The 27963-nt window shown below is 41.4% G+C and overlaps 1 protein-coding gene across 1 annotated transcript; it reads left to right on the forward strand.

The window, feature by feature from the left end:
* The first annotated feature begins 326 nt into the window (after nucleotides 1-326).
* Nucleotides 327-27768, forward strand: LOC124881376 (cornifelin homolog B-like). The gene is made up of 4 exons (XM_047386959.1): nucleotides 327-483; nucleotides 11199-11338; nucleotides 24601-24746; nucleotides 27286-27768. The coding sequence occupies exons 2-4, from the start codon at nucleotides 11230-11232 to the stop codon at nucleotides 27421-27423; spliced, it is 393 nt and encodes a 130-aa protein (XP_047242915.1). The 5' UTR covers nucleotides 327-483; nucleotides 11199-11229; the 3' UTR covers nucleotides 27424-27768.
* The last annotated feature ends 195 nt before the right edge of the window (nucleotides 27769-27963 follow it).

Raw genomic sequence — 27963 nt, forward strand, 5'->3', positions numbered from 1 at the left:
GATGTCTTTTGCTGGATTTTTTTTTTCTTTTCAATCACAGAATAAAGTCGAAATTGAGTTTCGTGATGAAAGTCAAAATATTGAGAATAAAGAGTCAATAATATCAAGTAAAGGTGGACTTCCCAAACATGTTTTGCATGAACATCTAAAAAAAAACTTACAATATGGTGAAAAGTTCAACATTTCTCGTCACTCATTCATTTCAAGCCTTTTTTCTTGTCGCAGATCTTTGTGCCAGTGACATGTTAACTTTACAGTTCAACTGTTCATATACTTTCTGCACTTTTTCCCTCATCATTTCGACGTTTTTAATCGTTATTTCGTCGTCAGTCTTAATCGGAAGGACACGTTTCCTCATAGGTGGCCCCAAGAGCCCGCTGGGCGCTGTCTTTACAGAAAAGTGAAACTCAGGAGCTCGACAATCACTTCTGCACACACTCTGAGCTCTGCGCACAAACCATTCGTCAACTCAGTTTAAAAAAGGTAAGAAAAAACAAACTCCAACTACGAGCAGCGGCTGAAAACTTTAAAAACTGCATATTGCGTAGCAGGAGTCTGCCTTTCAGAGCGACATGCGTTCATGTTTCTTCATTTTCAGTCAGGTTGTATGCGACGTTACCTGTTTTTTATTATTATTATAAAATGGATCAAAATATATCAGTTTCCTCCCTGTTTGACTCTAGTGTGTATTTGTAAATTTCATATACAAATGGTTTGCTCGTTACAGCTTAATTAAGTAGTACACGGTGTTAAAAGGTGATATTGCCTTTCTGTCCGTTTCATCTCATTAAGCTGATAAGAACCAGTGCGCAAAATCTGGATGCATTTTGCCTAGATGCAGCTTTCAGACCTTAATGAAAGCGCATATTTATGGATTAAACGGTTTATATTTAAACATTAAAACTGGCAAGGCACATGTTCAAATACAATCCTTACCCAGCAGCCTACCAGCTAACTGTGGACCCACGTGTTTCTGTTAGATGTGCTATTAAACACAGTAGTAGAGTCTGCAAAGGGTTGCAACATTATTTCTAAAGCTTTGGGATTCCAGAAAATCATAATCCACAAATGGGGAAAACATGGAACAGTGGTGAACTGTTGAAGACTCATCCAGGAGGTCACAAAAGAACCCTGAAAAACAACTGAAGCACACCAGACATCAGTTGTCTCAATTATGGGGACTGTTCAAGGTTTAATGAGAAGAAAAAGACTAGGTAAATTGGCATCAATAGGGGAGTTGCAGGGACACAAAGGTCTGTCTTACATTTACCAAAAAGCATCTTGATGACCCCTGAGACTTTTGGGAAAATTTGCAGTCTGACGAGACAAAGTGGAATATCCTGTCACATCTGGTGTGGAACTAACATACTTCATAAAAAAAAAACATTATATTATCCAACTTGGTGGTGATAGTGTGATGGTCTGGGGCTGCTTTGCTGCTTCAAGACATGGTTGACTTGCCCTAATTGATGAAAATGCTCTATTCCAGAAAATCCTGAAAGAGAAAGTCCAGCCATCAGTACATGAACTTGAACTCAAGCCCACTTGGGTTACGCAGCAGGGCAATGATTCAAAGCACATCAGCAAGTCCACCTATGAATGGCTTGAAAAAAGAAAAAAAAAAAGGTTTTGGAGTGGCCTAGTCGAAGTCAGGATTTAAATCTGGGAAGTTGTGGCATGCCTTTTAACTGGCCGTTCATGCTCAGATTCCTCTGATGTGACTGAATTAAAGCAATTCTTCAAATAAAAATGAGCACCGAACCTCACTATGAAGGGCAAAAATGGACAAAATTACATTAATTAATATACAATGAAATAAATAAATGTCCCATTAAATATTTAAATATGCCATTAAATTATGAAAATCACAATTAAATAATGAAATGCCCCATTAAAAAAAAAGCCTTTTAAATGATGAAATTAAATAATTAAATGTAATAAAAAAAAAATAAATGTATTAAAAAATATATTTATTTATTAATGTTATGGCTCCCTTCAGCGCGACATCATGAAATTATTCAAACTATCAACTTGACCCATCAAACTCAGTGGGTGGGATTAGGGCGGCTCCTCAACATCTGATTGGCTGCTTCACACAGCAAGTCAAGACAACTTTTTTCCACATTTGCTGATGTTAATGTCTTTGCTTGCAAGTGCAGAAATAACTCCAATAACTTCAAGAAGTTGTTCAAATTTATTTACTTCAAACTCTTGGGGAGCATCTCCAGCTTCTATGTCCCTAGATTGGTCTAAAATATCTCTAACCAGTTCATGAGAGAGCTCATTTAGGTCCTGCTTAGAGGTCCCGGAGAGGTTACCACATTTATTTTTTAATGTCTCCCTTCTGCACGGGAGACATGAAATAAATAAATATAGAGCCAAATAATTACATGTATTTTTAAATAAATTTATTTGAAAAAAACTACAACCAATTATTTAATTTCATCATTTAAAAGGTATATTTAATTTAATTGCGCATTTAATTCTTTAATTGTGCATTTCATAATTGAATAGTGTATTTCAATTTATTTATTTCATGGGACAGTCACATCTATTTATTTCCTGATAAATACTTATTTATTTAATTTAGTCCCTTTTGGCCCTCCGTAAAATTTCTCCTCATTAATGTAAAAGACTAATTGCCAGTTCCTGTAAAAGTTATATTTTTATGTAAGGCCAGATTGGTTTTGAATAGCTTTATTTTCTTTCTAAATTGTTTAATGACCTGTGTGGCAAAAAAAACAACAACAAAAAAAACAACAACAAAAAAACAGAATACAGATACTTTTTTGCAGCACTGTTAACCTTAGGTAATTAATGACATCTCTTTATCAAGTTTAAAAAAGATATATTTGGTATCCCTTAAAATGGCACATTGTCACAAATAAACATCATTTAGCACCTTTGCCAATTTTAAAATCTATTCTGCATTTTGTGCATTTTTCTCAAAATATGTATTATATAAATAGCAAAATGTTTACTTTTTATGGAAGGTAAAAATTATTATTTCATACATCTACAAGCATGGTATTGGTATGTCTTTTGCATGGTGGTGCTTTTTTTAGATAGGAGTTCAATGCAGAAGGTCGTGCACTAGTCATATAGACATTACTGTCTGAGTAGTACTTGTATTTCTGACCTTTTTCTCAGGTTATTAAATAATAATGTCACCATTTCTCATATCAAGAGGCACAGCAGTGGATTGTCCTACATGTTGGTCCGTTTTCTCATGTCCTACAGGGGAAGGCGCCCTGCTTCATCAGATGCTTTTTCCTTTGCTAGTAAACAAAGCACCAACGCAAGACTTTTAAGCAGGATGTTTCATCCCTTTTTGCTTTGGTTTGTCTTGTAAATAACTGATGCTTCTTTAAGATCATAATTCCGCAATTAACACCCAAACACAAAAACCTTTCACATCATACAAGGTAATCTGCTGAGATCACGGGCTGTGTGAGCTTTCAGCTGGTGATTTTTGATTAAATATGAATCCTTTTATTTAGTTTCTGTAACCCTTTATGGTGAATAAACGTCAAAACGTCAAGTTTGTTACTGTAGAAAATGGGCTTTTCACAATTAACAAGGGTTACAGAAACGACTAAACGTTGTTGCATGAAACACAACGTTGGTCTGCTTAAATCCTTTTTTTAAAGAAAACCTTATAGTTGAATTCTCAAAAAAAGATTAAATGAAATTCAATTTTTAAAAAACGAATTACCTAAACGGTTAAGGTTTTCCATTGGAAAATGATGTTGACTTTGAGGGTAGAGCTAGTGCTCTAAAATCATGTGCTCACACATTAAATCAGTTCATTTTTGGTATTTAGATGCTTTAAGACACTGTTAGGCCATATGCTTCAGATAAAGACTTGTATGAGTAGAAATGTCTAAAAACTCCAAATAAATAAGAAAAAGAGTCATTAGCAGCACCCAAATGGGGACCTTTACTCATCTTTCTGACTGACTGTCAGATGTTCCACGGCATCTGCCCGTAACTTTAATGCTGACTCACGATGCCACCTCTTCCGTCCGTTGGTATCTCCTTCCAGACGTGCCAGTTCCTTGGAATCAAACCAGTCATGCTCATTACATGTCTGCATTGCATGACCAAATTAGGTCCAGATCGGTCTGTTCATTCTGGCTGCTTTGAAATTCTTCTTAACGTGAAGGAAACCCAGGTGATGGTTGTGGGTAGCCAAATACCAGAGTGCATCAGATTGTTGTGATATGATTTTAGGAAATAGCATAGTAAAGCTTTGTGTACTATTAACGCTGAATCACTTTGAAACATTTTGAAACAACCCAGAGGGAACTCAGTCTTGCTTTAAATCTTTCACTGAATAAGGAAGGAGAAGACAGCCGGGTTGGGTCACACAGGATGTTGCAAATAGGGGAAAACTGATGGCCAGGTTTGCTATTAACGTGTTTAGAGTTAGGTTGGGTCCGAGGAGTCAGAGAACAGGAGAGCTCTGCATTGTGTGCAACTTAGAGTCAAGTTGTGAAGTCTTAATGAAGGGTTGCAATTTCTAAATATTTAAGTAGTTGAGTAATCTATCGATATACTTCCAGATTGGTCGGCTAATCATTACTGTTAACCATCTCTGCTTTCTGTTGGCGCATCATTTACTCTCAGTAACGGTACAGACTTTACTGCTCCTTTTCAATTCTTCTCATGTGTCCAGGTCTTCACATCACTTTTAACATTCGCAAAATAATGACTCATGAAACAGGGATTTGGAAATACTTTTATTCTTTCTTTGATCAGCTCTAATTCTAAAGCTAATTCAATTAAGTCAAACCTGATCTGGATTATAGTTCACAGATTAGAGATTCTTTAAACACACAACACTGTTTTAGTTGATAGAAAAACTTGAAGATTTCAGAAACATTATTACCTAATAGTGATCGTTTTAAGGTTTAATTTGATTCCTAACACCAACATTTGAAACAACTGATTTGGTGAAGCTGCTTTCATCTCCGCATTAGAATCTTTGACCCTTAACTGGAAATGGGGAGTTACATTAAAGAATAAAATTCCTTGCATGCATGGCTCCCTCATCGGCCACTTCCGGCTCTTAAGGCATGCAGTCCTGCAAGTATATTTATGCGTTCCAGCAAGTCCAGTTTAAGCTGCGGTATAAACTGCTCTGCAGTGTTATTTTGAAAATTCTTTTGAAAAACTTCACTCGACCTTGGGAGGAAGGAATGTCCGCCTCACTCCTCCAACAAAACTACAGGAGGAACACTGAGATGTCTCTGTGCTTGCCAGCCCACCGCTCTGTATGCCAGCATCTGCTGGACCTCTGCTTGGACTTAAATAGGCTTCTTCCTCCAACCTAAGTTGAAAATAATATGGCTCCTCTCCCACCTAAATTGTTAACGTGTGAACAAGTACAGACGTTTAATAATTTACTACATGTTGTGATTTTTTTTTAGACCCCCCTCCCCGTCAACAGGAAACACTGGAGCTGGAGCATATAGAATAAATTGTCCCTGATGGATATAATGTGAAACAAAAGACCAGAGAAAATGCCTACATGTTACTACTACCACCGCTACTGCTATTTACAAAGCTGGTAATAACATGTAGATCAAGGTCAAACTGCAAATCTGGATGGAAAAGGGAGATCAGGATAAAAAACCCTCAAAACCCAGACCTGTGTGCCCACAGCACAGGTCTGTTAGAGCGGCATGTTCTCCTGTCTTTCCCATGTGGAAAAGTGGTTTAGCTGAAAATGGCCTCTGTGTTACGAATATCCTCCGATCAATTTATAAAAGCAAAGTAGAAATTGCAAAAATGCTTATGCTTACATTTATCCTTCAGGAAGTGATAGGGTTGTCAGAAATAGCACTGGTGAATGTTTTTTCCCCACTCACTGAATACATTTATTTACATTGAAGAACGTTTTTTGTTGTGTATGGCAGTGGCGCCTGCAGCTGTGATTTAAAAAAAACAAAGCTATTAGTATAATTATTTGACTTTTTATTGATTTCTACAGTTTTATTGATTTTTACAATAGCAAAAGTTCTGACCATGCCAGTGTCCGCTGACTTAGCAGAGCGGACCTTCAGTACACTGAGGCGCCTTAACACGTATATCTATGCAACACGTTGTCGGACACCAGGCCCACTGCTCTGGCCGTGATCAACATTCACCCCAAAATCAACATCGGCAGTGAGGAGGTGGACAGTTAGTTTGATGCGACACTTTTATTATTTAGTGTAATTAGAAACAAATACGTTATGTAGGCATATATATGCTTGTGTCGCATCGTGTGTGTTGGGCCATGAATGGCTCAGATGCACCAATGCTCGTCGCACTCGTGTGGCATTTTTGTGTCAGGACCTGACCATCAGGTGCGTTGTTGCTGTTTTTGTGTGCTATGCTCATCGCGAGCTGGTGGCCTGCAGAGGTAAGATGGATTTATTTGAAGGCTTTTTACTCATATTTATGAAGAATGCTGGTAAATGTGCAGGATGTAGTAACCGCACTCCTACAATGAGAGTAGCTTCACTGTCACCAGCATCTTTATCCCTGCTCATTAAAAAGTGACGTTCCTTGTATCTCAAAGGGAGAATACATGATTAAAAGGTGGAATCTGTTCCTTATAGTGGTATAATTCAGCCCTCCAAACTAAATGCACGTGCTCCTTTACACCACGGAGCGATCACTTGTGTTATGAGGCTGGATCTCCAGGTTAAATAATGAGGGGGAAAAAAACGCTCAGACACTCGCTACCAAAGTCGGCATCAGCAAACAGATCATGAAATAAGATCTCTTTGTTCCTGTCCCCGAGAACCCGTTATGGTTTTTCTGTGCATGTAGGTGTAGTTTGTTAGCTGTTAGCTATGCATGGGGTGTTTCTCCACTTCCTGTAGTCTAAGCTCTTCTCAGTCACTGTTCACTTTCTATCTCAGCCTGGCTGAATAGGGTTTAAAGCACATAGAAAGGAATTGTTTATCAGTTTAAATGTGGATAAGATGCCACTAAGCCATCATTGCACTACAGTTGTAACAGAGTTACCAAAACCACTGGTAGACTATCTTTCGGCAATCTTCTCAGAATGCAAAATAGGGGAAGCAAAACCAACATTACTTACAGAAATAATAATCCTATTGCTATAAAAAAAACAGGAAGTGAAACTAACAAACACCAACGGAAATGAAAATGTTTTCAGCAGCCTTGTTCAACCACATTTTACTCTCCATGTTGTTCTGGTATGTGTAGTTTTACACTTCTAGAAACTAAAATATTTGTCAATTCTTCTTTGCAAAATAGCTGAAGCTCAGTCAGATTGGATGAAGCGCATCTGTGAACATCAATTTTTCAATTCTTACCACAGGTTCTTTTTTTCGGCTTCCACTAGACCATTTTAACACATTGAAATGCTCTGATCTAAACCTTTCCAGCTTTAGTTTTAACTGTTAAGGGTTGCTGTCAGTTTATTCAAATTGGTTAAAAGGTGTTCTATCTAAGGAAACCCAGCAGATTGCATCCAGTCAGTGACTTGCAGCATTCACTCCTCCTGGATGAGCATGTAGCGACTGTGAGCAGTTGCTTCAAGGTTCAAGGTTACTTTACTTATACCTGTAGGTAGATTTGTTTTGCAGTTGTTTAAAACACATACATACCCACATACACTGTAAAAAGTAAAAACATCAACATACCTAAAACCATTCGCATATAGGAATGCTCAAAGTGCTTGAGGCTCCACAAGTCGAACACAGCAGGACACATAAGAGAGCCAGACATTAAATTAAAAAACGGACTGTAAAAATAAATAAAACCAACAACTAAAAAACATGACTGAAGTAAACATACTGGGCTGTGATTAACAATCCTTAAAAGAAATAAGAAATCTGTCAAAATCCATGGAAGTCCACTAAAATCCTTTAAAATCCTTTGAGAGTCTCAGCATCATTTCAGCTTGTTCATTTCAGTAGCAGCAGTAGGAACAACGCTGATTTAAAACGTCTAGTTCTCCATTTAGGGACCAAAAATCTCCGTTCGGAGGGAAGAACCTGGAACTCCCTGTGAAGGGAATGAAAGTTGTATTTTAAAACAGAAGAGGCTGTCCAATCGGTCTAGATGACAGTTTAACAATCTGCTGCAGGGAACTCCTCTCTTTCAAGGTTGTATGACCAAACCAAGACACTAAAGAAAAAAATAAAACCGATTCGATAAAAGGACAATAAAACATGGTCATTATGGTTTGTTCAATGTTAAAACGGCTGAGTTTCCTTAAGGAGAAAAGGCTCTGGTGGGGCACTTTACATTGAATTTCACAGTTCACTTCAAAGTTTAATTTTTCATCTAAAATAGTCCGAAGATATTTATATGTCTCCACACTCTCAATGGCTTTGCCTTTAATTAAAGGGACTTTGGGCTTGTGAGGCTCCCTCCTGAAATCAGTGATCATATCTTTGGTCTTACCAGTGTTAAGGTGGAGGTAAGACTCCTCACACCATTGGGCAAATCATCTGCATATCATCTGCATACTATATGATGAACCTGTTGTCATGTCTGCTCTGACACTCTTTTGTGTATAAAATAAAAATTTGAGGTGACAGTACGCAGCCTTGAGGTGACCCAGTGGAAGCATGTTTAAAATCTGAGACAATTGTTTACTTCACTCTCTGTGTCCTGTTGATTAAAGCATCTAAAATACAACCAGCCAGATTGTTACTTAAGACAAACTGTTCAAGGAGCCTCTTGATTAAAATGTGAGGTTGGATTGTATTAAACGCAGAGGAAAAATCCACAAATAAGAACCTGGTGTGTGTCCCATTAAAATCCAGGTGTTTAAAAAACAGGTTTAGCAGAGTGAGGGTTGCATCCTCCACTCCTTTGTGAGGCCTGTAGGCAAACTGCATGGGGTGTTAAAAATGTTGAGTCTGACTTAAAATCTCATCTCTAATTACCCTTTCAAAAATTGTCATTAAGACTGAGGTCAGAGCTACTGGTCTAAAATCATTAACTGTTTTAGGACAATTAGATTTAGGGACGGGAACCACAACAGCATCTTTCCAGGTGGTGGGAACATGTTGTGTTTGCAAAGACTTATTATAAATTGCGTTGACTTTGCAGCAATTCCTCATACTGAGTGTGCTCATTGTGTCCTCCAGCAACCTAAACCTATAGCAGCATAACTACAGAGATAGCGCAGGATACCCTAAGCCATTCTAACTATAAGCTGTATCAAAAAGGAAAATTTTAAGCCTAGCCTTAAAACCAGACGGGTGTCTGCCTCATGGACTAAAACTGGGAGCTGGAAGGTGAACCTGGGCCCCCAGTCTCAAGTCTTTTGTAACCTCTAACAGGTTTTAACTCCAGGATTGAGAATTAAGCTCTTCCCATCATCTCACAAACCTTCCTCTCCCTGCTGAAGACAAGCATGCCCACAGCATAAAGCTGCCACCATGATGTGTTCAGGATGATGTGTAGTGCTTTTTGTTAAAAATAGGATTTTGTATATTGGCCAAAAAATTCTGTGTTGGTCTCATCTAACCTGCAGGGTCACCTACATTGCTTGTGGCAAACTACAAAGCTTGTGATATTGTTTTATAACCTTACTCTGCTTTAATCCTCTCCACAGCTTTTTCTCTGACCCGTCTGCTGTGTACCTTGATCTTCATGATGCTGTTTGTTCACTAATGTTCTCTAACAAACCTCTGAGGGTTTTATTGAAAAGCTGCATTTTATGTTTATGAGAATAGATGACATACTAGTTGGTTCTGAGTACTGAATTTTATTTCGGGATGTCAGAGTAAAGACGGCTAAAAAAAATGTGATTTTAAAAACAGTTTTAAACCTGCATAATTTTCCTTCACACCTCTGCAAAGTTATGCACTGCTTTGTGTTGCCTGATAGACAGATAGCTTTTTCCCCCACTTAGTTTTTCCTGTAGCGTAGAACCAGCAGTGTTTTTGAAATTGTGGTTTATGGCGCCATCAAACCGCTATTTATAGTAAACAGACTCCCTCTGAACACGTACACTACTGAGTTGGGGTTTGTATCACTCTTCATTTCCTTCTATATTGTTTACCAGCAGCTAGAGTGTCTTGTTTCTTTTAAAGTGGTTTGGATCAGTAGTCCTCCAGCCTTCTAAAGCTGTTTTTACAGTTTTTCTTCGATCTTTGGCTGCTTTCTCACACATTTTCTGTCCAATTCTTGTATTTGATCATGACAACATATTGTGCAGCCATAATAATTAGACAGGCGGTCCTTTTGGAGATCCAGGGGTAATTCTTGCACCTTTTGTGTAGATTTGGTTAGCTTTGAGGTGTTAAGGACATGGGTGTGATTCTTAATTATTAACTTTGACAAATGGATTCATTCACTTGTATAGAAATATGTTTTTAAACTGATGTTTTTATAAAGGATGAAACCTTTTTGTATCCACCAGAAACTTGACAGAATAAGACACAAAATTATACTATGAGATTTCCATTAATATATTGCGATTTTCTTTATTTGACCTATTTGTACAAGCTAAATCTCACCAAGACATAAATTCTCATTTTCATGAGACCCCTTGAAAACAATAGAAGTCAAGTGAAAAAGTATATAGAAATGAATAAAAACTGTATTGTCAAAATGACTGTGAAAAAGGCTACTTTTGTTGTAACGTTTCATTTCTAAACATCACACATAATGTATATAATTACACTTTTGTGTTTGCCATGTAGGCTAAAAAGGCTGTGTTTTTTTTTCTGGCTGTACTCGACATGTTAGAAGTAAAAACTGGTTTGGTTTGGTGCGATGCGCCTTGGTTGGGGAAGGGCGTAGTGTCTCTGTTATTGCAGCGCTGCTGCCTGAAAAAGTGCAACATTTTGGGCAAATGTGAATGGATGAGTTTGTATTGATTTTGCCGCAAATGAGTATCTTTGAATTATTTTTTTGTATCATATCGATTAGTTGGAAATCAAGAGGTAAAATCAGAAGTAAAACTTTTAATTCAACCAATAAATTTGTTTTGGATAGAAAATAAGACAGGTAATGAATTGATTATTTTATTTACATTTAATTCAGAAAACTTTAATAATGAAAAAAGTATTTATACCCTTTCAAAGCTGTCTGAATAACAACCTCTACAAGCTCAACAGACCATGTACATGAATTGTCATGTGTTCTCTTTTGACAGGAAGAATGTGAGACAATATGCAAAGTAAAAAATAAAAATTATGCATTTCCTTTTTCAGTGGGTTCGTGTCAGCTCTGTATCCTCCACACATGGCTTACCAACCGCAGCCAGCTCAGGTGGTGACAGTCGTCTCCAGCAATTATGGTCCTGGGACATGGAGCACCGGCGTCTGCGACTGCTGCACCGAGATGGGCACCTGTAAGTCAGATGAACAAACAGCTCTAATTCTACTCAATATCCTGCTAAAAGGCTTTTCCACATATTTATCATTTGTTTTACACCAGGCCCATCTGTCATTTTTGTGGCAAAAGTTACATTTTAGTCTCATTTGACTTAACGGTTCCATGTAAAGTCTGAGAAGTACTTAGCAAACCTTAATATTAATATTTGTCATTGTATGACTTTTACCTGGCTTGCATTCAAAAGAACCAGTTTCCATGTAGATAACATCTAATGGTTATGGTGATGTGGCGACCCAAAGATACCACTCCTTGCTGCAGTTCCATGAGGGCTTTAAAATTTTCTTTTTTTACCTCTTCGGTATAGATTATCCGTCATCCAGGACAGGACTATTGTAAGAGTACAAACAGAAGGGAACTGGACTTCTCTTGTTTCTTTCTGAAAAAGGGGTTTTATGTTTCAAGGGTTATAGGTTGTAGTCATATCAGTTACATTAGTAGAGTTGTTAGAATCATTAATTGGGCTGTTAAGGTCACATGAACCTGTCACCTAACATTGCAACATTTGTGTTGTTTTGGTCACATGACCCAATGTTTTGTTTTCTATCTCCTTTATCCTCCTGCTCAATGTGCACAATAACAACATAAACATTTGCCCTCACCCAGCCTTTACTTGAATTGTATGTTTTCTGGTTATTCCCATTTTAAAGACCAGCTGAGAGAAATGGGCTTTTGTGTCATATTATATTTATACCCCAGGGAAACATGAAGTCACAGATGACTAATTTAAGGTTCTTAGACACTGATCAAATGAAAATGCTTCAGGTATGTTTAGGTAATAGGAATTATTTTCATTAACATTGTTTCTTTCCCCCACTGAATAAAGGTACTCTAAATATTTCAGTATGAGATTAAGCTTCTACTATAAAATATTAATTTATAGAAATCTTTACCAGGGGTGCCAGTAATGATGGGAATGTAGTGTAGTGCAAGAATGATTGGCAAGCAAAGGATGATTGTTGGCTTTCAGCAACTATTAATAATTATAATTACTTGTACTCATCGTACTTGTCGTCTTACGCTCAATTCGGAACCGAATTGCGGGGGCAGCAGACTCAGCAGAGACACCCAGACGTCCCTCTCTCCAGACACCTCCTCCAGCTCCTCCGGGGGGAGCCCAAGGCGTTCCCAAGCCAGCCAAGAGACATAGTCCCTCCAGCGTGTCCTGGGCCGTCCCCTGGGCCTCCTCCCGGTGGGACGTGCCTGGAACACCTCCCGAGGAAGGCATCCAGGAGGCATCTGGTATAGATGCCCAAGCCACCTCAACTGGCTCCTCTCGATGTGGAGGAGCAGCGGCTCTACTCTCCCTCCCGGATGGCCGAGTTCCTCACCCTATCTCTAAGGGAGTGCCCGGCCACCCTACGGAGGAAGCTCATTTCAGCCGCTTGTATCCGGGATCTCGTTCTTTCGGTCATGACCCAAAGTTCATGGCCATAGGTGAGGGTAGGAACGTAGACCGACCGGTAAATCAAGAGCTTCGCTTTTCGGCTCAGCTTTCTCTTCACCACAACGGACTGACACAGCGTCCCCATTAATGCGGCAGCCGCAACGATCCGTCTGTCGATCTCCTGCTCTATTATTCCCTCACTTGTGAACAAGACCCCGAGGTACTTGAACTCCTCCACTTGAGGCAGGAACTCCCCTCCAACCTGAAGAGGACAGGCCACCCTTTTCCGGTCGAGAACCATGGCCTCGGACTTGGAGGATCTGATCCTCATCTTAGCCGCTTCACACTCGGCTGTGAACTGCTACAGCGCATGCTGTAGGTCTTGGCTAGAGGGGCCCAGCAGGACCACATCATCTGCAAAACGAAGAGACGAAATCACCTGGTCCCCAGTTAATAATTAATAATGAATAATTATAATTATTCTTTATTAATTATTTACAAAATTATTAATCAAGCTAGAATATTCTCTTTTTAGTCAAACCAACAAATCAAGGCGCCACCCGATAATGAGGAACCATTAGCCAAACAGCAGGTATTGTTCTATGAATATCAGCCCGATGAGGTCATATTATAGAACAATAGATGAAGGAGGGAATTGAGCACTGGCGTTCTCAAACAGCGAGCACTGGACACTTACACAGAATGAACAACTCTCCAGAACATGAGAATTTATTAACACAGTATTTCAACTTTAAAGTCAAAACACCTGAGCCGATAACTTCTGAAACTAAGCTAGCAACGCTGAACTAAACTACCAGGCAACAGGAAAATGATAATAAGCAAACTTATAAACCAATCACTTAATGAGTGGTGATAACAAAAACAAAAGTTGAAGGAATAACTGAAAACTACTTAATTATTTAATTGTAGTAAAATAACAGAAAACCAACAATTCAACAGTGTCACAGTTCAGCATGTACAGGGGTTGGACAATGAAACTGAAACACCTGTCATTTAATGTGGGAGGTTTCATGGCTAAATTGGACCAGCCTGGTAGCCAGTCTTCATTGATTGCACATTGCACCAGTAAGAGCAGAGTGTGAAGGTTCAATTAGCAGGGTAAGAGCACAGTTTTGCTCAAAATATTGAAATGCACACAACATTATGGGTGACATACCAGAGTTCAAAAGAGGACAAATTGTTGGTGCACATCTTGCTGGCGCATCTGTGACCAAGACAGCAAGTCTTTGTGATGTATCAAGAGCCACGGTGTTAGGAGTATGATTATTGATTGAATAATCTTGATCAATAATTATAATTACAAATCATAATCTGACAAAATCAATTTCTTAACCATAAATCCTCATTTACGAATCGAGACCAGAGATATTTCTGGTGTTGTAATTGTGGCTCGACGCCTCTGACAATTACAACCGTTAAATACTCCGTAATAGTTAATAACTATTGCCGGAGATGTCACTGTTTAATCGACCGTTTCTGCCGAAACGTGTGGAACTTGAACCTTATTTTGACTGACACATCACTTTTGCACACAATAAAACACCAAACGCTCTCTCTTTATCTATGTGAATATTTATTAATTTTCACCTACTCTTCATGCAAAATTCTACATACACAGGGGTAACACATCTAAATAAACAAAATCAACAAACGGTAGTGGGTATGTATGGAGTCAACCAGCAGTTTATGGCACAACAGAGGAAAGGAGAAGATATGAAAAGGGGGGTGTGGTGATGACTGGTGGGGGTTTGGAGCGCAGCTTAGAGTGTCTTTTATGATCTTCTGATCATAAAACTTCCCCCCTTTACTCCTGAAACAAAGGATTGATAACTTTTGGCGGCAAGCTAGCACAGTGAGATTGAAGACAAAGGTAAAATGGAGAATTTTACCATGAGGTCGTTTTAACAGTCCAGTTTTGCAACGCACCTGCGTTCAGATAGTAAACACAGACAGCTCTGGGGAACACGGCGGATCCCGATATCACATAACACATCAAAGTTTCAAACAAGCAAGGTTACATGCACATATTATTCAGAACACATGAGATCCTAACCAGCGATTCTGATCGCTTCTACAACCTCTGACCCTGCCCAGGACTTGAATAAAGAAATAAAAAAAAGAAATGGATTTTACTTGTGTCGTCTTCTTCCTGAGCGAGGGAATTCGAGCGAGGAAACGTGGGGTTGAGTTAATGTGCGTCCACAATTAACTTCAGGGGAACAGTCAGTCTTTGTCCTTTGGTCTTCTTGACAAAAAGGAAAAATATGATCTGACCATCAAAGTCGACTTGAAAATGAAACACGGTAGCGGTTCGTCTCTCCGAAACTCCGTGTCTCCAGTTACGTGTTAACTCACGTCTTCGATCGGCAAAAGTGAAATCTCTGGCCTTCCTAGTCCAAAAACTTCAGTTATGAATAGTTCGTTGTCCAACGAGAGAGAATGAATGAAACTCTGGACAGAGTTCTTCTCTTAAAGTGACGCTCTTCGATCCCTGGATGTGGGGTTCCAGCTGAAGGCAGTGTTTCAAACATGAGCGCCTCCTATATAGCATCCTGTGACGTCAGACTGGGGACGCCCAGTCATATCAGTCGCAATGCTTGATGGGATATGTAGGAGCGGGCTGTCCTGGGTACAAAATGGCCGATGCCATTGGAGGGGCACAGTGACGTCCAACAACGGGCAGATAATCCAATACTCAGCAAACAAGTGGTCCAACATTCCCTCCTAGGTTCAAAGGGTGAGATGAATCGCAGTCTTTGAAGCTACTGGGACCATTCTGTCCTTTGCTGAGCAATCAGTGATCCGTGGCGAAGCAGAACAAAACAAAATTGTCTCTGTGTTACTCAAAACCTACGACTGGGCAGGATAGAGGTTAGCCTGGGCAGGACTAACTCTGACTAAACTCATCCCTTTCTACATTGTTCAATGAGACAAATACAGGACAATACATTCACATTATCATTACATTCTTTGGTCATCAGCTTTGGTAATCCTGAGACAAAGTGAAACAATAACAGATATCGTACATATATATGTATATATAAGAATAAAAGGAACAAACAAAATCATGGTTCATAGCTTATTCATCCAACTTCTATTAGGCACTGGACCCTGGCTGTGTCGTTGGCAAAGGCGGTGCTATGAACCGTGAGGGAATGAATGTGAGGGCATCAATCCTGACCTGTAAACGCTTAACCTGCTGGTATGCGGTGTGTAATCTAAAACGAATGGTTAAAACAGGTTTAGGCTTAAACCATTGGCTCTTCCGGATGATGATGGGTTTTAATAGGACTCCTGTCTCTAAACTATCTAGATGTGGAAAGAGGGAGAAAATAATAAACGAATTGCAGTATTTAGGCTATAAGCCAGGTGTGTTTGTGGAGGTTGCAAGGTGTCTGTCGTGGTGGACTTAGGATTTCTCTACTAAGTTCAGCAGAACTAGGTCAATGGGTATCTGTGCCTCGGTGGGACTGTCTATAGATGAACCAACCTCCTTTAACACGATTTTGTATGAAATCTCGGGCACCGTGTGTCCATTACATCATTCTTAATCACTTTAGTGAGGTCTGCTGTGCATGCAGAGTGTTATGGAAAATTATCGTGCCAACTTATAGTTTAAGACTGTGTCCTAGAAGGTAGTTATATGTTTAACTGTTTCTGTTGAAGAAAGTTGTTAGTGATTAGTGCATGTTAGTGTGAGTTAATGAAACATGCACCTATTTCCCTGGTCCTACGCACTGGTCTCTCCTTTCCCGGACATGGAGACAAGCTCTGTTCTTGGGGAGGAGAGTTCGATGTAGGACTTCATCTGGTTCAGCCAAAGTGCAGCAGCTGGGATGATGGTGTCAACCTTTTCTGACAAGCACCAGCCCACTTGATGAAGCTGCATGTCGCAGTTAGGAGGAATTTGTTACCTCCTGTTAATTTTGGAGCTGGTTCGACCCAGTTGGTCTGAAGGTGGAACCAAGGTAATGTAACCCCCCTTCGCTGAAGCGGAGGTTTACTGGTTGGCTGGGATGGCTGAAACTGGCAGCAGGTTAAACATCCTTTGATGTAGACCTGGGTGTCGTGAGACCTTGGAGGCCAGTGCGCCATCTGCAGGAGGGTGTGGAGTGTGGCTTTGTAGCTCCTATGGCACCCTACAGGAGAGTAATGGGCGTCGGATAACGTGACCCCCCTTTGGTCTGTTGGAACAATATCCACAGCATGGGAGAGCTGTTTGATGCCAATCTGCACACTGGCTGTCTTGAGGAGAGGGCGGAGCCCGTCTACTAAAAGGAGTGTGTGGCTGTGTTGTGCCTCAGTTACAAAGGGATCTTTTTGGCACAAACGGTCATACAGCTCTCTAATGGTTGATGGATGTCCCAGCCAGAATGCTAGTAGCACTTCTGGTATGAACATGGTTTCCAGGTGTACACCTTCCACCACTTTGGGGTTGTAAGTGTCCACACCTGGGTTCTTTAAAGAGCCAAGCAATGCATGACCGCCTCTGGCAGGAGTTTCCTGGATGGCTGGGTGCAGCTGTGTCTCGGAGGTGCACATGACCGGCTCTGATGAGGGCCTGAGAGGTCCTTCGGGCTCCTCTAAGCTGCTGACCTGATTGGTCACAACAAATCGTTCGCTGCGTGCACCCCGTGGGTTTTGCACCTCCGCCTGGACCCAGAGTTGGTCCTGGTGGCCGTCAATGAGTGGGGCCAGCCTGTCCAGCAGGTCCTGGCCACCAAGACAAAGGTCTTTGTTTAATGTGCACCTATAGATGGGGTGCACCAGAGCCGTGTCTGCGGGTGTAATGTCCAGCTCCACCCAATTAGTGATGCATGATCGGTTTTGGGTGCAGCTGGTGATACTTACATCACGAAATTCAGCCTGAAGTGGTTTACCGAGGGAGAACATGGCTCTACTCGCCTCCTCAAACGAGACCGAGAACCACAGGCTGATCTCTGATCCTGTTTTAAAATGGAACCTCAGTTTGACCTGTCCTCCTATACTAGTGAGATAGTGTAGGTAACCTATATGTTCATTATGGTTCAGTTTACCTAAGAACCTTGGAGCAATGATTTGTGGTGTTTCTCCTGGAGAAGTCCCAAGGGGTTCTTGGAGTTTCCCAGGTTTGTCTCCCCATCCGATCAGGTAGACTCTGATGGCTGTGGAGACTGGGTCCGCGCCTAGTCATGCTGATGGGAAGTTTGGGTCTGGTTTAACTAGGTCCGCTTCCTGTTTCAAGGGTTGTGGGGGCCTGGTGGCCTGACGCACCGCTTCCATCACCATCTTACGCAAGGCCTCCTCCATCTCTTTCCCCATAATCCCTTCTGCGTGTGGGTTCCACCCTCTTCCATCAGGTTTACCTTTAGGCTTTACGTGATGGTCAGGTCGTCTGTTTGACCGGAAGTGGTCCGGCAACTTTGACTGTGGTTGGTATTCAGTACCACCCCCCCAGTCCAGCTGACCAAACCTATGTTGTTCCCTGAACCTGTTCTTTGCATAGGTTCTGGTTGAAGGCCTTTCCTGACCTCCTAATGCATGGCTGGTTCTTTCAGTCTGGACCTGTAAAACCCTAGCCTCGCTCTCCAATCCCTTGGTCGGGCGAGCACGTGTTTCCCACGCCATCTGAGCATATTTGCGGATCTCTTGCATGCTCATGGCCTTGGTCCTGCAATACATAGTAACTTCGTATCGCACACTTTCATGAAGGTTGTGGAGGAACAGGGATTTAAAAGCATGTTCCTCCTCAATGCCTGGCGCATTGCGTCCTTGGAAGTAAACGGCTCTCAAGCGCCGGTAATACTCCCTGGGTGCTTCGCTTTTCTTTTGCTGGATCGCGAAAGCACCAAGTGTGGCTGAGGCCCGGTCCGTGTACACAGAATATTCCTCCCTTAAAGCTTCGCAAAGGGTTGAATAACGGTCTCGGACTGCGGGTGTCAGGCTCTTCATGAAAACATGGACGCTCCTGGACGTTGTCTTCCAGATGAGCTTCAGTTTCTCCCGTGCTGATGGGCAGTACAAATCTAGAAGACAGCGTTCCACTTCCCTAAGGTAATCATCAATGTTTGATTCTGCCTTATTAGGGTCGAAACGCTCTATGTCTTTAGCAAGGGACTCAAGCTGGCGGGTGCGCAATCCACTTTCAGGGATTGGTCCCGGCCCATCTGAGTCATCATCGGAGAGTTCACTCCGGTTGCACTCAGAGGGTATCGGTGCATCACGCCTCATCCTCGGAGGAGGCAGTGGAGGCTGCTCCCGGTATAACTGTGGGCCCTGTGCTTCCCGGACTCGGGTCCTGGGCAGCGGTTGAGGGCGGTAGGAGCTACCTGAATCCCAGGGGCGGCACTCCTGTCGCCGTGGCGGAGGTGAGGGATCGTAGAGGACCGTACTGCGAGTCACGTTTGACGGCTGCTCGCATCTGAACCGTGAACTATTTACACCTGCTTGGTCCCCAGCTAGGTACCGTTCATGGCTGCTGATTGCAGTGGGGCGGGGCACCGCACCACTGAACCTATTCTGACTACTTATCCCCGTTCTTATCTCGGTGGATGTCTGGGGAACCCCATGAGCCTGGAAAGGTAATCTCTGGAGAGCAGCTTCTACATCCTCCAGATCTGACCTGCAGGTTCTCTCAGGGTTTCGCAGGTGTGGCTCACCTCCAAAGGTTTCAACCTGTGAGGTGGGTTTCGGTTCGTCCCCCCATTCTTCCAGGGGGGGCGGGGTGGCATGGCTACCCTCTATTGCTTCTAATCTATTTCCCACTTCTGTTATTTCCCCTCGAAGGACATCCACCGTCTGCAACGTATCATTCAGCTCGAACTGCAGTTTAACGCGCTGGTCAACTTCCAACATTAACCTTCGCTGATACAACAGAGTGAGCTGTCCTAACACATCTGAGACCCGTCTGTCCTTCGGTGGGTTTCTAATGACTTGGAGCAACTCCTGAATCCTGGCTTCACATTGCTCAATGCCATAATCATTGAGGCCTTTACGCTCCTCGGGGGACAGCAGAATCAATGACCCTATCACCTCTTGTGCCTGCATTCCTATGGGGTCCTCCACCATACACACATCTCCAGCTGCAGTCTGGGATGTTCCCTCCATCTTTGGCCCAAAATGCACAATGCAAACACACAAACTGTTTATTTGTGAACCAGCACTAAAGAAATTAGCAGCAATTCAACAGGCTAAGCTATTCAGTGATTAGGGATTGCTAAACTTAATTAGCTGCACACAACAGGCTTAGCTATTCAGCTAGCTGTCTGATTCATACCTGTCTCTTCCAGGTGTATGGGTTTGCTTAAAATGGGCACACAGGTTTGACCGTTCAAACTGTGGCTTACCCAAGTCTATGCTTTAATGGGGTTAATCAAGCAAACATGCAAAAAAAAAAGGAAAAAGGGAAAGAATTTTTTTTTTTTTTGAAATAACCCAGAAACCAAGTTCAAAATAAAATTTTAAAAATGGGAAACGAAACTAAACATTCAATGCTGTTCTTAGCTTCAAATAAATGTTAGTGTTCTCTAATATGAATCACCTACCTTCCTGTTAAACAACTAAGTTAGTTTTATGAGTCAGATCAAAACATGCTTCACACACTAAAACCCAGCAAAAATGCTTAAAATTTTTCAAAAGTGGTAATGAATGATCTGTAACTTCAACTTTCAACTTTAAGTTATGCCCTTTTGATCATAGGTGATGGAATAATCTGCCTGTGTTAATGAATTGAGTGATTTAAAAAAAATATCAACGTAGGAAATGCAATTCGCACTAGTGACCACCAGATGGTACTGAGTGCAGGTCTGCGGTTTGGGAAATCCAGCTGCAATCTGTAATCTATTAAATGGCCACCAGATGTAGGTGTTGTTCTCTAACTGACTGGGAGAATGTTGGTCACAACTGTAATTACGCTCAGTGGCCACTGGGGCAGGTCTGCTGCTTATCAGCGCTGGTTTTTACAGCTGCAGCAGCAGGCTGGCGACTGGAAATTAACTTTAACTTTTCCACAAGTTAAACCAACTTTCACCTTGCATCCACAACAAACACCTCTGAAAGCTAATGTTATCCTTTGCAGTAGAACTGAGCACAACCTAATCGAAATCCCCTAATTCACAAACGTTCTGTGCGAAACTCAAGTCTCCCAATAAACGTCTTGTTAACGGAGATCACAACTGTTCATTCTGTGCAACAGTGATTTGATGTCTGTCTTTTTAAGGCCCGTCAAAGGGACGCCATATGTTAGGAGTATGATTATTGATTGAATAATCTTGATCAATAATTATAATTACAAATCATAATCTGACAAAATCAATTTCTTAACCATAAATCCTCATTTACGAATCGAGACCAGAGAGGTTTCTGGTGTTGTAATTGTGGCTCGACGCCTCTGACAATTACAACCGTTAAATACTCCGTAATAGTTAATAACTATTGCCGGAGATGTCACTGTTTAATCGACCGTTTCTGCCGAAACGTGTGGAACTTGAACCTTATTTTGACTGACACATCACTTTTGCACACAATGAAACACCAAACGCTCTCTCTTTATCTATGTGAATATTTATTAATTTTCACCTACTCAACATGCAAAATTCTACAAACACAGGGGTAACACATCTAAATAAACAAAATCAACAAACGGTAGTGGGTATGTATGGAGTCAACCAGCAGTTTATGGCACAACAGAGGAAAGGAGAAGATATGAAAAGTGGGGTGTGGTGATGACTGGTGGGGGTTTGGAGCGCAGCTTAGAGTGTCTTTTATGATCTTCTGATCATAAAACTTCCCCCCTTTACTCCTGAAACAAAGGATTGATAACTTTTGGCGGCAAGCTAGCACAGTGAGATTGAAGACAAAGGTAAAATGGAGAATTTTACCATGAGGTCGTTTTAACAGTCCAGTTTTGCAACGCACCTGCGTTCAGATAGTAAACACAGACAGCTCTGGGGAACACGGCGGATCCCGATATCACATAACACATCAAAGTTTCAAACAAGCAAGGTTACATGCACATATTATTCAGAACACATGAGATCCTAACCAGCGATTCTGATTGCTTCTACAACCTCTGACCCTGCCCAGGACTTGAATAAAGAAATAAAAAGAAGAAATGGATTTTACTTGTGTCGTCTTCTTCCTGAGCGAGGGAATTCGAGCGAGGAAACGTGGGGTTGAGTTAATGTGCGTTCACAATTAACTTCAGGGGAACAGTCAGTCTTTGTCCTTTGGTCTTCTTGACAAAAAGGAAAAATATGATCTGACCATCAAAGTCGACTTGAAAATGAAACACGGTAGCGGTTCGTCTCTCCGAAACTCCGTGTCTCCAGTTACGTGTTAACTCACGTCTTCGATCGGCAAAAGTGAAATCTCTGGCCTTCCTAGTCCAAAAAATTCAGTTATGAATAGTTCGTTGTCCAACGAGAGAGAATGAATGAAACTCTGGACAGAGTTCTTCTCTTAAAGTGACGCTCTTCGATCCCTGGATGTGGGGTTCCAGCTGAAGGCAGTGTTTCAAACATGAGCGCCTCCTATATAGCATCCTGTGACGTCAGACTGGGGACGCCCAGTCATATCAGTCGCAATGCTTGATGGGATATGTAGGAGCGGGCTGTCCTGGGTACAAAATGGCCGATGCCATTGGAGGGGCACAGTGACGTCCAACAACGGGCAGATAATCCAATACTCAGCAAACAAGTGATCCAACAACGGTATCCAGGGTAATGTCAACATACCACCAAGAAGGACGTACCACATCCAACAGGATTAAGTGTGGATGCAAGAGGAAGCTGTCTGAAAGGGATGTTCGGGTGCTAACCCGGATTGTATCCAAAAAACATAAAACCACTGCTGCCCAAATCATGGCAAAATTAAATGTGCACCTCAACTCTCTTGTTTCCACCAGAACTGTCCGTCGGGAGCTCCACAGGGTCAATATACACGGCCGGGCTGCTATAGCCAAACCTTTGGTACCTCATGCCAATGCCAAACGTCGGTTTCAATGGTGCAAGGAGCGCAAATCTTGGGCTGTGGACAATGTGAAACATGTATTGTTCTCTGATGAGTCCACCTTTACTGTTTTCCCCACATCCGGGAGATTTACGGTGTGGAGAAGCCCCAAAGAAGCGTACCACCCAGACTGTTGCATGCCCAGAGTGAAGCATGGGGGTGGATCAGTGATGGCTTGGGCTGCCATATCATGGCATTCCCTTGGCCCAATACTTGTGCTAGATGGGCGCATCACTGCCAAGGACTACCGAACCATTCTTGAGGACCATGTGCATCCAATGGTTCAAACATTGTATCCTGAAGGCGGTGCCGTGTATGAGGATGACAATGCACCAATACACACAGCAAGACTGGTGAAAGATTGGTTTGATGAACATGAAAGTGAAGTTGAACATCTCCCATGGCCTGCACAGTCACCAGATCTAAATATTATTCAGCCACTTTGGGGTATTTTGGAGGAGCGAGTCAGGAAACGTTTTCCTCCACCAGTATCACGTAGTGACCTGGCCACTATCCTGCAAGAATGGATTAAAATCGCTGCATCGCTGTGGTCCATTGCGTAACTCTAAAAAGCAATGCCGAAAAACAAACCTAAACAGAGAGTACGGCTATCTCTAAAGTCTGCTAAAGTTTAAAGTTTCTTATTTAGCTACAGTGAAGATGAAAAAAGAAAGGTGGACAAAACCAAAGCTTTACTTCAGCGTTTTTCAACAGCGATAAGGTATGTAAATCGCTACGCACTGGACTTAATTGCTGGCCTGAAACAACTTCAAAAATCACAGAATCCAGAGAAAAATCAGCTGACGTGCAAATCTGGCTAAATGTAGCCTCCAATCAATCCAAACTCAGTACATCCTGTGAGAGGCAAGTAGTAGGAATCCCTGTTGATTGGAGGGGAATTTCCCAAAAGCTGCTCATGCTGCATTCAGGTACAGCTCGGACACTAGATTGTCGAAATATCAAGACAGATTCAAAGTGGCTTAGACATGTTTTGTTCTCAAATATGGGCACAGTCATATTTAAATATTTCTAAATATCGACTGTTTTTAATTGAGTATGTTGTTGTAAATGTATCTATCCAGGCATTGGCTATGCCTGCTTATACTACTTTATGAATTGAAAATCCAACCAAATCTCTAGTCATTTTTTAAGTTTTAGAACATTATGGAATCAAATTAATTTCAGAAATTTAAAAACATTCTTCATTACTGCTGATTGAAGTAAAAAAAAAAATCATGCTTTTGATTTACTTTACTTAACTGAAACATACCGAAAACGTACCGACCTGCCATTTCTGTGTACCAAAGCCAATCTAGATTACAGCTTTTCAAGGCTAGTATTGGGGTTTGGATGTGTTAGACTGATGGAAAAGTGGGAAGTGCTGAGTTGTGTTAAAACTGACAGTAATCCCAACTTTAATTGTTATAGAAAATATTTTACACCTTTACCTCTCTCAATAAATTGTGTGTAGGTTTGAAGTAAAAATATTTTTCTTCTGTTTTTGATTACTGGTTCACATTAGATGTGATCCTAAAGAATATAAGAAATCTTTGTTATGAATGCAGATCTTAGTTTAATGAAGTTTAATTCATGCTTATAGTGGAATAGGTTTTATTGCCAAGTTCTAAGAATGATTTGAGTTTTATCAACTGAAGAGACAGGTTGAGTTAATGAGCACTAATATAATAACTTAGATAATAAATTAGCCTATATCTGCTACAGTGAATACTGCTTTGTGTCTTGGTGAAACCTGATGAAAATACACAAAAACAGCTTCAGTAATACAGCATAATTGCACAATCAAATTTTCTCCATCCCTCCAACAGGTTGCTGTGGGTTGTGGTGTTTCCCGTGCATGCAGTGCGAGACTGCCAGTAAATATGGATGGTGTCCCTGCATGCCGCTCCTGGACGTCTGCGGTGTGGTGTCTTGCATACTCCGCTCCAACATTAGAGAGCGCCACAACATTCCTGTAAGTCTGGGAACTTCAGAACCGCTTTGTTGTATTGATGCATGTCTACTTTTACAGTCGCTGGCTGCTAGTCCTTAACCTACCTGATTTTATATCATGATAACTTGCGAGTAACAAGTGTCATCTCATTGACCTCTTTTAGCGGTGCAACAGTTTAGTGTTTTCTCCTCTGGTCCCCAGTAAGGGAGGCAAAAAGTCCAGCCTGGGAGGAGTTCGGTGAGGCCATGGGGAAGAGTTGTATTTGGTGGTCGTAAAAATCTGCTACTACTACTTGAAATCTATAATGTTAGCGAAGACAATGTACTTTGTTTTACTCCGTGACAGTGCCTGGGGTTTCCATGCATGCCCAGTAAAGTTAACTCTGTTTTCCTGCGAGCACACACGTGACACAAGTAAATGTTTTATCATGACAGTTTGTGTCATTCATTTCTGAAGAGGTCTGACCATCAAGGTAACCCAGGCCTGTTGAACCAGGGAAACACCTGAATCCTACAAAGCAGTGGGCCATGACGGTGTCCACCATGGGGTTCTGGGGTTGCCAATGCAACAGGCACCACAGACCTCATGGCTACAGCGATGGGTGGCTGCATCGATAATAGAGGAAGAGAACATGGTCCTCTTGGACTGTATGTCTCTAGCCTCACCAGGAAAAAGCTCTTCCAGAGGTGGGAGATAAATGACCTGACGGCTCCGCCTGACTTTCCCAGCAAACTCTCACTATACGCTTGGACCTGCGAAGTCTGTGTGGCTTCTTCCTCTTTCAGCGGATCCAGCTCACCCTGAGGTGGTGATCAGTAGACAGCTCAGCCCCTTTCTTCAACCGAGTGTCCAAGACATGCGACCAAAGGTCAGAAGACACGACTGCAAAGTCGATCATCGACTTCCACCCTAAGCTGTCCTGATGCCAAGTGCACTGATGAACACCCTAATGCTTGAACATGGTGTTTGTTGTCAACAATCTGTGACTGGCACAGATGTCCTCCCGATCTCCTGCACAAGCTCGGGCTCCTTAATTCCCAACGAGGTGACATTCAGTGTTCCTAGAGGCAGTTTAAGTGTTCAGGGATTGGGTCGCCAAGTTCTCCGCCTTCGACCGCCACCTGATCCTCTTTGCACAGGTCCCTCATGGTTCCCCCTGCTGGTGGTGGGCCTACTGGGGCATGGCCTCGTATCTCTCGTTTTAGCTAGGCCCAGCAGCTTCCCGCTTGGAGTAATCCAGTCACCAGGTGGGGCTCTGCTGTACCGGGCCACGTCACGTGGCTTGTTGTGCTGGTCCTCATGAAGGCTTCTGAACCGCTCTTTTGTCTCACCCATCACCCAGAGCCTGTTTGCCACTGCAGACCCTACCTGGGGCATTCATAATAGCCTCTGGGATCATCCGAGCACTCAAACCACTCCAACAAGTTAAGGTGGCAGTTCAAGGAGGAGTAGAAGCTAAACTATTTTACTAAACAAAACAACAATTTTTCAATAGCAGGAATCAACAAACCAGAAAAACTAATTCTTGACATGTATAGACCTTGAATCAAAATCTAATCCAATGAAGGTTTACTCTTTCGTTCAGTTATTGTAGTCTACTTCGTGTTGTCATACAGGTTCCAGGTTTTAATTAACAAAGGGGACAGTTATTTTTTCACATATGGTCAGGGTTAAAGAAAATTAAAAATAAAACTATCATTTGAAAACTGCTTGTTTTAATAGCAGAAACATTTAGGTGTGACCAAAAAGCAAAAACGAAAGAGATCTGTAGAGGAGCAAAGACTGAAGTCACCTTTTTCACAATATTTGTTCCAAAAATCACAAACTGTGTTGCATTAAATCATCTGGAACCAGAGTTTGGGTTTGACCTGTTGAACTATTTTGGGATTTGAGTTAGAGGTGATCAAAGAAGGGGCTCATGAGAGATTTCAGAGTGAGATCCATAGATTGTGGTAAAACATTGAGCTATCAGATGGTGCAACCACAGAAAGAGGGATGGATTAAACTAATTGTCAGATAAGTCATGTTCTGGACGTATTTTCACACCTGCCTACTGGCAAGAAAGCTGTGCTGTTATTTCCTGCAGTCCAAACACACGTTCTGTGTTCTACAGAAATGTCACAGAGACGAGTTGCAGTAAGGAACACGCCTACAAACTCTAACACAGCTGTAAAAAAATCAACTTTTACTAAACGAAACCAAACAAAAGCTATCTCTGACATGGACAAACTTAATTCACCCCTTATTTCTTTGTATTTTACTTTCAATGAGACAGATTTTCCTGTCATCCTTTAAAATGGTCCCAATATCTCTGGTTTTAAATGAATTATTTGGTTATTAAAAGCTTTCTCCAGTTTTAAATCAAATCTTCATACTCTTTGTTGCAGCCTGCAGCAGCGTTTGTAACACCTTTCACATTATTTATACTATATGAGAAATACCAAAGACAATAGCTTGACAGGTAGATAATAGTATTTGAGCAACAAGGTGCATCTTAATAAATCAGAACATCATTGATGAGTACTGAGAACTCAGCTAATTTCCTGTTTCTTCTCTGCAGGGCTCATGCTGCGATGACTGCTGTAATGTAATGTGGTGCTACGTCTGTGTGTGGTGCCAGATGAATAGAGAGCTGAAGATCAGGGCCCGCCATCAGTCTGGCAATACCGTTGTCACCACTCAGGTCGGCAGGATGTAGCGTGCAAACCTGGTGCTGCTTTGTGGATTTTATCTGACATGATCTGCTGACATTTCACTGCATACATTTCATGTTATTTCAGAATGATGCAGAGCTAATCATTTGAGTTTGTTTTGATGCATTATTAGGGCAAGGACAGGAGCATTTATTTTAGACTGTGTATTGGGGAAAAGCATTTATGGAAATGCAATATTACTTCTATTAACGTTTTGTGTAAGATCTTAGATTTATAGGTGAAGGCAAATAGTTTGACTCTTGTTAGCATATTTAACAGTTTTGTTGTTTCTCAAGTTTGATATTGTTCTGATCTTTGTTACCTAATAAAATACTTCCTGCAAGTCACAAGAATGCTGTTAGTTCATCTTATTTCTCCCATCAGATGACAGATATTCCTGTATGTCATGAGGTTTTAGTTTATAATACCATTTAGCAATGGCGTTCTAATTCAAAAGCATATTTACAAGCTTTGTTGTCTTCAACCCAACTACCAGCGGTTTGATTGTATAGTCATGTATATGTCATAGGTTTTAAGTTAGAAAT

The sequence above is a fragment of the Girardinichthys multiradiatus genome, chromosome 14 (assembly GCF_021462225.1).
Source record: "Girardinichthys multiradiatus isolate DD_20200921_A chromosome 14, DD_fGirMul_XY1, whole genome shotgun sequence".
NCBI lineage: Eukaryota > Metazoa > Chordata > Actinopteri > Cyprinodontiformes > Goodeidae > Girardinichthys > Girardinichthys multiradiatus.

Excerpts from the sequence above, each read along its gene's own strand:
- LOC124881376 (XM_047386959.1), top strand. The coding sequence starts at position 11,230 with ATGGCTTACCAACCGCAGCCAGCTCAGGTGGTGACAGTCGTCTCCAGC. Across the intron at positions 11,339-24,600 it reads CTGCACCGAGATGGGCACCT|GTTGCTGTGGGTTGTGGTGT; the intron begins GTAAGTCAGATG and ends TCCCTCCAACAG. Across the intron at positions 24,747-27,285 it reads GAGAGCGCCACAACATTCCT|GGCTCATGCTGCGATGACTG; the intron begins GTAAGTCTGGGA and ends TCTTCTCTGCAG.